Source organism: Lathyrus oleraceus, chromosome 5 (genome assembly GCF_024323335.1).
Source record: "Lathyrus oleraceus cultivar Zhongwan6 chromosome 5, CAAS_Psat_ZW6_1.0, whole genome shotgun sequence".
Lineage (NCBI taxonomy): Eukaryota > Viridiplantae > Streptophyta > Magnoliopsida > Fabales > Fabaceae > Lathyrus > Lathyrus oleraceus.
In genome coordinates, this window is record NC_066583.1 from 321,614,474 (window position 1) to 321,624,493 (window position 10,020).

At 35.0% G+C, this 10,020-nt stretch overlaps 1 protein-coding gene across 1 annotated transcript; it reads right to left on the bottom strand.

Annotated features, from left to right (window-relative positions):
* Nucleotides 1-25: 25 nt before the first annotated feature.
* LOC127084333 (protein ROOT PRIMORDIUM DEFECTIVE 1) lies at nucleotides 26-5,696 on the bottom strand. Its single transcript, XM_051024757.1, has 2 exons — nucleotides 3,454-5,696; nucleotides 26-3,360 (listed from the first exon to the last, which is right to left on the bottom strand). The coding sequence occupies exon 1, from the start codon at nucleotides 5,372-5,374 to the stop codon at nucleotides 4,100-4,102; it is 1,275 nt and encodes a 424-aa protein (XP_050880714.1). The 5' UTR covers nucleotides 5,375-5,696; the 3' UTR covers nucleotides 26-3,360; nucleotides 3,454-4,099.
* Nucleotides 5,697-10,020: the final 4,324 nt, after the last annotated feature.

Below are 10,020 nucleotides of genomic sequence, written 5' to 3' on the forward strand. Positions count from 1 at the left end.
TCTAATATTACCAGTAAAACCGGAGGAAAAAAGAGTGTTTACATAAACCTTAGTTGCACCAACCAGGAGGAATGTCAAACTAACAAATTTATTAATGATAGAAGATTAAGTGGAACTATTTATGTGATGCAGCTGCGGTGACAACAGGTTTCATGTGAAGAACAATATTGGAACCAAGCATGCCATGCCCCACCTCACTGTCATGCTGATGATCACATTCTCTCCTTCAGGTAGAAAAATAGAGCGGCTTTTTTGTAGAGGACACAATGTCACTATTAGGGGTGGCAAAATGGGTCCGGTCCGCGGGCCATGCCCGTTTTACCCGTCATTTTTGGCGGGCCGGGCCTGGATTTTGTACCTGCGTATTTATGTATGTTTGCCCTGCCCCGCCCCACAAAAAAATGGGGCGGGCCTAGGGCGGTCGCGGTCGGCCCGCAGGTGGGTATAAGTTAAGAACAAATAATCTTAGGCCCATCCATACCAAAATTAGGGTTACAGTGATGGTGATAGCAGAATTTCGGTTATTGGTTGGTTGAGAAACGGTTAGAGGTGAAGAATTCAAGTTATGGGATTTATGGGATTTGTTAGCAGGGAAGTTAGTTAATGTTGGTTGAAGAGTTGGTTCAATCTTTTTTCTTTGAGAATCAGTTTTTTCATTATGATTTTGTTGAAGTTGGAGGTTCATTTTCTACTGACTCTGTTTTGTTATGCAGGGTGTAGAGGGTTCGAAGAAGAGGTTAGAGGAAAGTTTGGGATTTGGTTCTATGGGGTGTTCTGTTAAAGGTAACAGGTTGGAGAGAAATTAGAGATTCTATTATGGTTGAGGAAGATTGGAAGAGAACTCATTCTGTTCATTTGCGGTTCAGCTTTTGAAGAGAGTTTTGTGCCGGGTTTTTTTGTTCATTTTTCAATTTCATTTTCGGTTATAACAGTTGGGAGATTAAGAGGTTAGTTATCGATTCAGTTGCGGTTCAGTTACAAGGGTTGTTATCACAGTTGAGGGTTTTTGACAGTTGGGATTCAGTTAACTATATGGTGATTCTGTTACGACAGTTGCTAAGTCCAGGTAGCTTAAGAAGTCCTTCTAAGTATCGAGTTGTTTTTGATTTTGTGTTGCTAAGTCCAGGTAGCTTAAGAAGTCCTTCTAAGATCTGCAACAGGTAGCTTGACAGGTAGCTTAAAGGTAGTTTAAAGGCAAAATCAAAAACAAAATATAAACACCAAAATAGTAGAATATCATTACTTCATCTGCAACGGGTAGCTTAGGTAAAACATTATAAAACATCATCTTCAATTCTTCTTAGTTCATTTACGCCTTGAATTGTTTTATTCTCTAAATCAACCACATTCACTTCATCTACAATTTCATTACCAACGGTTTCTGAATCCATTTCATTTATCACCTATGTATCCAAATAATAGAAATTAAAATAACATTATAAAACATGCAATCTTAATCTTCCAATTATAAATGCACCAAACAAACCCAAACAACCAAAATAATAGAAACTTTATATCAACATTATGAACTTTATTTCAACATTATGTATAGTTAGTTTATTTTGATTCAAATAATAGAAACTGGACTGAAAATTAATGATACCGGAAAACATTCTATATCATAAATGTATAGTTAATTTTTTTACCTGTATTAAGCACAACAGAAAATTCATTTTAGAGAGGTCAGAAAGATTTATGTCCTTTGCAATGGTTTTGATAAATTCTCTTTTTTCTTTTACATAATCCCTGCACATTACCTATCCAAATTCCCACATTCTATCACACTCTGCCTTCACTAATTTCAAAACTATAGTCTAGTTAGTTTGAATTTCCAAAATGAACATATCTAATGCAACCATTACATAGAGGACAAGGTTTTAAAAAAAAACACAAAAACTGTTGCAGAAAACACTATTGAATGTTGCGATTGCGGTTTCAGGTTCAACCATGTGCATTGGGAAGCCTTTAAGCTACCTGTTAAGCTACTTGTTAGTTTGAAACATCAAAAGCTACCTGTTGCGATTGCGGTTTCAGCCATGTGCATTGGGAAGTCTAGTTAGTTTGATTGGAAAGCCTTTAAGCTACCTGTTGCAGATGAAGTAATGATATTCTACTGTTTTGGTGTTTATATTTTGTTTTTGATTTTGCCTTTAAGCTACCTGTTAAGCTACCTGTTGCAGATCTTAGAAGGACTTCTTAAGCTACCTGGACTTAGCAACACAAAATCAAAAACAACTCGATACTTAGAAAGACTTCTTAAGCTACCTGACAACTCGATACTTCTTAAACTACCTGGACTTAGCAACTGTCGTAACAGAATCACCATATAGTTAACTGAATCCCAACTGTCAAAAACCCTCAACTGTGATAACAACCCTTGTAACTGAACCGCAACTGAATCGATAACTAACCTCTTAATCTCCCAACTGTTATAACCGAAAATGAAATTGAAAAATGAACAAAAAAACCCGGCACAAAACTCTCTTCAAAAGCTGAACCGCAAATGAACAGAATGAGTTCTCTTCCAATCTTCCTCAACCATAATAGAATCTCTATTTTCTCTCCAACCTGTTACCTTTAACAGAACACCCCATAGAACCAAATCCCAAACTTTCCTCTAACCTCTTCTTCGAACCCTCTACACCCTGCATAACAAAACAGAGCCCGTAGAAAATGAACCTCCAACTTCAACAAAATCATAATGAAAAAACTGATTCTCAAAGAAAAAAGATTGAACCAACTCTTCAACCAACATTAACTAACGTCACTCCAACTTCCCTGCTAACAAACCCCATAACTTGAATTCTTCACCTCTAACCGTTTCTCAACCAACCAATAACCGAAATTCTGCTATCACCACCACTGGACCCCAATCCGCCATTATACTTTTGTAGTAGTTATTTTCTTTAATTTATTTTATCAAAAACAAAATTCAGAAATTTCATCTATGTGGTCGACGAAGAGAAAGCTGAAAATTACCTGAACCGTGTGACCGACAAAGAGAGAGGCCATATCGACGAAGAGAGAGGTGAGACTGGAGAGTGAAACCGTTTGTGAGGCTGATGAAGAGATAGATGTAATTTCCAGAGAATAATTCAGTTTGACGAAGAGATGAGAGATCAATGTAACCCTAATTTTGGTATGGATGGGCCTAAGATTATTTGTTCTTAACTTATACCCGCCCGCGGGCTGACCGCGACCGCCCTAGGCCCGCCCCATTTTTTGTGGGGCGGGGCGGGACGAACATACATAAATACGCGGGTACAAAATCCAGGCACGGCCCGCCAAAAATGACGGGTAAACCCATTTTACCACCCCTACTTGCAATAAAGTGGAGCTCATCTTCAATCTTGTAGCTACCTGCACACAAAAAAACCTTAAAATCTTTAAGATGTGGAGAGAAATAACTCAACATCAGTGCATATAAAAACAAGTTTTGACTATGGTTCTCACTTCTCAGGAATGAAAATAGGGCAGAAATCCCAGCACCAACACCAATCCAAAAGAACAGTGACCCTCTAGAAATAAAGGAAACAAATAAATCAGAATGAGAATATATATATAACCAAAATTAGTACACAGAATCAAATAAATAAAATATTTATTTAAAACTGTCTTCCTACCAAGTAGTTAACAATCATATAACCCAGTATAAAACATCTACACAACCAAAGGTAGAGGTGGTGATAGCTGGGAGCTAACTCCAACTGATGTTTCTTGACTATTTTTGAAGGCGAAATGCCAGCATAACATTCATGTCTTGCACTGTCAGCTTCCCCTGTACTGTATTCTCAGCATATATTACTTATGCCTATTCAGAGATGAGTGTAATAAAATATTGAAATACATTCTATTTGAACAGAAATGTTCATTGATCACAAAATTAGAAAAGGGGGAATGATATACATTATACAAGACAAATAGCTTTAGAAAAAATAAACACATATAATGCATTTTAAACTCAAAATGAAATCAACTTCAAGCAAACTTGTTCTGAAATTCACAATACACCTCTTTAGTCTTTACAGTGACACTACACACCAGCTGAATTGTATTGTTGTACAACTAATAGCAAAAATGTTATCATGATTCATGAAAACTAGTCAAATGATGATAAAATATCACGGCTTTGCATGTTATCCCCTTGTTCAACCTCGTTGCTACTGCTTTTGTCCTGCAACTTGGAATTAACAGCAGGTAAACCCCGACGTTCTAAAGCAACAAGATCAAGTAGCTTTCTCCTTGCATCATAAACAGGATTTGGCTGTCTCAAACACCCTCGTTCATAAGCTTCCCTCAGGAAAACAGTGTGCCTTTTACCCTTAGTTGACAAATAGAAGATTCCCGGGTGATCCAAGAACAGATCCCTTATATTTAAATCAATCCCAAACCATTTTCTAAATTGGCTTATCTTCTCAACTTCCACCATCTTCTCCACTGTCAAACTCAGAAACTCGTGAACAATGGAGACCGCTCGTTTCTCCATCGCCATCATTCCAGCCTTTGACGTCTTCTTCTTCTCACTAACCATCTCATAAGGCCCCATATAAGGCAAACTCTGCCATTCCTTCACTTTGGCTCTGAAGTTCTTGCTCAACCTCATCCCTGGAGGATACGCATGTTTGAAACTATACTGCATTTCTATGCTATTAACATTGCACTCCTCTTTACAACACTCAACAACCCTCCAATCTTCAACAGAAGCTCTAAAACCATTGCTGGGAACATCACCAACCAGCTTCAACAAATGAGTATTTAGTTCATCTGCATCACAAAGCTGAAAAACACTAGGATTCCCAGCTATAACCGAGTCCTCAAAATCATCAGGAAGACCAAGCTCCCTCCATACCTTGAAAATAGCTCTAAGAGGAACAGTTTTGGAAGCAGACATGGACAATATCCGAACAAGTCTTTCAACAACAAGAGGCAAAGAAGCATTAATAGCCTCAGCTTCAAGGCGTGAGACATCAAGAGCAGCATCCGTTAACCTGCAAAATGGCTGCAACTTGGAAGGTTCATAGTAAATGTGGAAGATATGAGGAAACTTGCGAAGGAAGGCAGTGGCGCCGCGGTTGAGGTGGAGCTTCTGGGAGAGATTGGAGAGGAAATCAACAGAAACCGATTGATTTTTGGGGTTAGCAAGGATAAGGTCTTGAATGGCAATGACTTTGAGAAGATTCTTATACTTTTCCATGAATTTCTCAAAAGTGGGGTCTCTATATCGCGATTCTACATATTGGATAGATGTTGTTTTTGATCTAACGGAAATGAGTACACAGAGTGCTTGTTGTTGCTTTTGTTTGGTTAGAAAGTTTACAAAGCGAGTGCCCATTAGAGTCAGAAACCCCTTTTTCATGAAAACTCGGTTTGACATTTCGTCGAACACCTGAGGGTCGGTTGTTATTGGTGGAATGAAACAGATGGATCGGTTGTCGTAGCATTAGGCGTGAGACAACAGCAGAGTAAAGTAGTCGAAGGCAAGTTTAGAAAACCAAATCCTTCAATAAAAACTTCGCAGCGGCGCTAATTTATAAGAAACAATTGAGCGAAAACATTTTATATGAAAAAGTTGTAGAGGGATTCTCAATCTTGCTTGTTTGTTTCTCAAAAATCTCGTAATAAGTCTTTTTAAAAGAATTTATCCGAACTTTTTTCCCCAAAAGGATCTTCCGATATACATATAATCAAAACTTTAAATGCTTTTCAACTTTCTATCTCATATATTTTTTTCTTCAAATATAGTGTTTTAGCATAGTGTTTAATTTATCGATGTCTAATAAATAATCACGAGTTTTAATTCACTTGTATGATCAACTTCAAAAAGTGTTAAAAGATATTTTGTGTTAAACGTTTGAGAAAATATATTGATATTAAAAGATTTTTCAATGTAAAGATTCGACGAAGTTCTTGCTCAACCTCATCCATAGAGGATACGCATGTTTGAAACTATACTGCATTTCTATGCTATTGGAATGCATACGTACACTCTCAACTATTTTCTCAATCATACAGATACTTTGAGTTATGTAGAATTTGTATATAATTGCGGGGCCCTAAAACTCAAAGTGAATGTTACTTATATACTAATCCTAAGTTAACCGTCTACAATGGTCGACTAAGTAGAGTATTCCACGTCTTCATCCCCGTGCAGCCTTCGTCTTCAACAGGCTTTCATGTGTCCCTTAATAATTGTTTGATCTTATTTATTCACACCTCATTCGACTACGTAGAGAATGTCTTGGAAACTCTATAATTCACTAAGTCTCAAAACACCTTGGTCTTTGTCTGACTACAATCTTGATCATAGTGAAAATCATTTGTTGACAAATCGAATTCGTCGATATCCTAATGGCCATCATTAACCATTTTGACTTTTTAAACCATTATTACATGATTCTTATCACATATTTATATTTTTAATGTTAATGTCAAAAATCTGAGATAACAGCTACGACAATTTTATAATTTCTTTTTTATTTCTATTATTTTTAATATGTTTTTCAAGTTTATTTTAATGTTGCTCTTATTTTATTTTCGTCATTTATTTTTTAAATAAATAGTAATTTAACATTTTTTTTCACTATAGAGATAATAACTTGAGCCACGAGATGTCGTTTGACGTGTTCTAATATGTGTTGAAAAGCTAAGAGGAAGAGCTACAAGTTTCAGGTTGAGCCCAAAAGCCAATTCAGAGTACAAAAGAGTCAATTTATTGAATCTTGTTCAAGACATAAGAAAATAATTAGTTTGTTAGGATGAATATATGTTTTTCGGGTCGGGAATTCTTAGATCCCGATTTCTTGTACTATTTAAAATGAAACACAGTGCTACTGATAGATATTCAATTTTAATGTAAATTAGAATAGACCGTCACTGAGAATTCCATAAAGAGTTAAACTCCATGCAATTGATCTATTGAATCGTGTTTCCATAAAGACTTTTAGGATTTTACCTTTATCAATGCAATTTATTTTGCTTTTCAACTCTATTTTGTGAATTTCGTTTGCTTAATTCAAAATGTCATAGATTAGTTTTAATTCGATTCGATTGATTCACGTTCCTTAATCATAATCGCGTTTAAACATAGTTTTTTCATTAATTTGTGTAATCTTTAGTTGTTTGCTTAATTCGGAAAATAGGAGTGTAAGTCATACATTATCGATTGCACTTGTTCAATCGATATTGTAATCGAATAGGGATCAGACCCGCTTAGGGAATTGGTAAGGTAGTAACATAAGTCGGAAACAGGCACAATAGATTATCTTGTTAATATTATTCGTAATTAAATTATTTTAATCATAATGATAATCTATAACCTAAACCTCTATTTGGTTCAATCGGTTGGTTAAAATAATTCAAAAGTCCCTGCGATACGACTCGAGTTTCGCTTCTTTATACTACCCTTTAGTAACTCGTTTTTGACCCATGTACAACAGCAGATCAAATTGGTGTCGTTTTCAGGAACTCTTGTAGATTTTAACAAATATTAAAGTTGTAGGTATTGTGTTCTTGCATTATGGCCCTTGCGTTCTTGCTGTTTTGGCCAATTTGCAATCTGACGTCAAAACTCAGTTTTCTGAAAAATCAGGTAACAATCGAAATTTTTACATTCCATTTTAGAGGGAAAAATCAGGGTTCAAAATCCTATGTTTTGGAACAAAATCTAAAACACCCCCTTAAAAATCTCAAATTCCTTATTTTTCTATTATTTAGATTTATTTTTCGTTTTCATATTTTCGGAAAAATCCAAAAAAATTTGTGGAGTCTTATTTAGATTTTATTTTATCTTTAGTGATATTTCCAAATTATATTTCATTTTAATCGTTTTTCATTTTTTCAATTGTTTTTCTCATTATGGACATTGTTGGTTTTTTCATATTTGTTGCATTGTTGACTCATGGTGCATGACTACTAGGTATGGTTGTTCAGATTTGTTTGATTTTGATCTTGAAGTAGAAAGAACTTTTCACGCACGTCGTAGAGTCAATCATGCTAGTACTGGTGCACTCCTTAGCGATAGTGATTCTGATTCTGTGTTCTACCATAATTTGTTTGATTCTGATTTTGAGTTTAATTATCATAACATGGATGACCAAAGAACTCTATGAGAATTTATTGCACCATATGTGAATTATAATGCACTTCATATTGAGTATCCTAAAGTTGTTGCACCTTTTGAATTGAAATATGATTTAATACACTTGTTATCAAGGTTTAGTGGTCTTGCAGGTGAGGATCCGCATAAGTATATGAAAGAATTCCAAGTTATGTATTCTACACTATTGAGGCCTCAAGGGATCACTGAAGATCATGTCAAGCTCATAGCCTTTCCATTCTCATTGCAAGGTTTTGTGAAAGACTGGTCGTTGTTAGACGAAAGCAACGATCTATAGGGGGTTGAATAGATCACAATAAAATTTTCTATGATTAAAGTTTATGTTTTGTAAATATTTACTATGGCAAGCGGAAGCAATTCCTGATCGACATTTGTCTATCTCAAACCATTATCGAAAGAATCGGATATGCGTTTAAACCCTAACGAAATGTATACTAATGATGAGAAAGTAAATCAATATGTTCTATAAAATACGTTTGAACTAAATCACACAATGATAATAAATTTCCAATGAAATAGAAAATGAAAAATAACAAAGACAATTTATCGAACACTTAGTGTTCAAACAGTTTATCAAACACTTGGTGTGCAATAAATACCAAACTTATTTCCCTTTATATTGATAGTATGAAAATCCAATTACAATTTTTTAGATTGCAATTGTCTTACAAATCCAATTTGAGAAACTTCAACACAGCCATAATTTTTCAACTAAACAAATTGCACACTATATGTATTATCAAAATGGAGAGAGAGAGAGAGAGAGAGAGAGAGAGAGAACACAAATATTTGTTTAGGTAGTTCCTCAATTGTCCTCACTATGGGTACGTCTTCCCTCAATTCCAAATAGAATTGAGATATGTGTAATAACCTTTGCAAGAGTTGTTTACAAGAGAAAAAGTAGCAACCCAAACCTTATATTTTATGTTGATCCTAACTTCTTCTCTCCCATTGATCTTAAGCAAGATCAAGTGAACCAAGATTTTCAAGTAGATCCTCCGGTTACCGTTATTCCTTTGACAAAACCCTCATTCTTCAAAGCCTTCACTCGACTGAATCCTTGTTGCAAAATCTTGTACAAAACCCCTAAATCAATCCTTGACCTTGGAGGAAAAATCCTGAATGGTTTTATCAAAGAAACTCCCAAAGAATACTCAACCCAATTATGATTACAACAATCCTAAATTGGACCTTATCAATTTATTCTAAATGACAATCAACAAAAATGATTATGTATAATTGTTGAATATTTGAAGAAGAAGGTTGAAGATGAAGAGAAAACTATAAGTCTGTTCTTGGTTTCCATTTTGAGAAATGGTGCATGAATACATATTTATATCTATGTGTGCGCGAAAAGAGACAATAAATAAAACAAGTTTTTAGCCAAAAAATTACAAGTTGTAAAATAGAACAGAATGTATTGACTACAAATTCGAATGAGTCAATATATAAGGCCTGAGAGTCGATACATTTATTCAATGAGTCAATACATTGAAGGCATGAAGTTTTGCTTGAATAAATGCTTCAGTATGAGTCGACTCCAAACACATGAGAGTCGACTCATACTTGTTATATATCGACCCACAACCATAATGTATCGATACATTTAGGACATGACCATTTTGCTTTAAAACACTTCAGTTGGAGTCGACTCCAAACACGAATAAGTCGACTCATTCGCATTGTGTATCGACTTTTACCCCCATATATCGATACCTTTTAGTCATAACTATTTTCTTTCAAAACTCATTCAGTATGTATTGATACATACCTATAATGTATTGACTCATTCACCTGTTTTTCATAAAAAAAATCATAGTTTTTACTTGTAATGGCTTATCTAATCTGATTTTAAATGTCATATGATGATGATACACATCTAGACATAGACAATAAAATCAAAT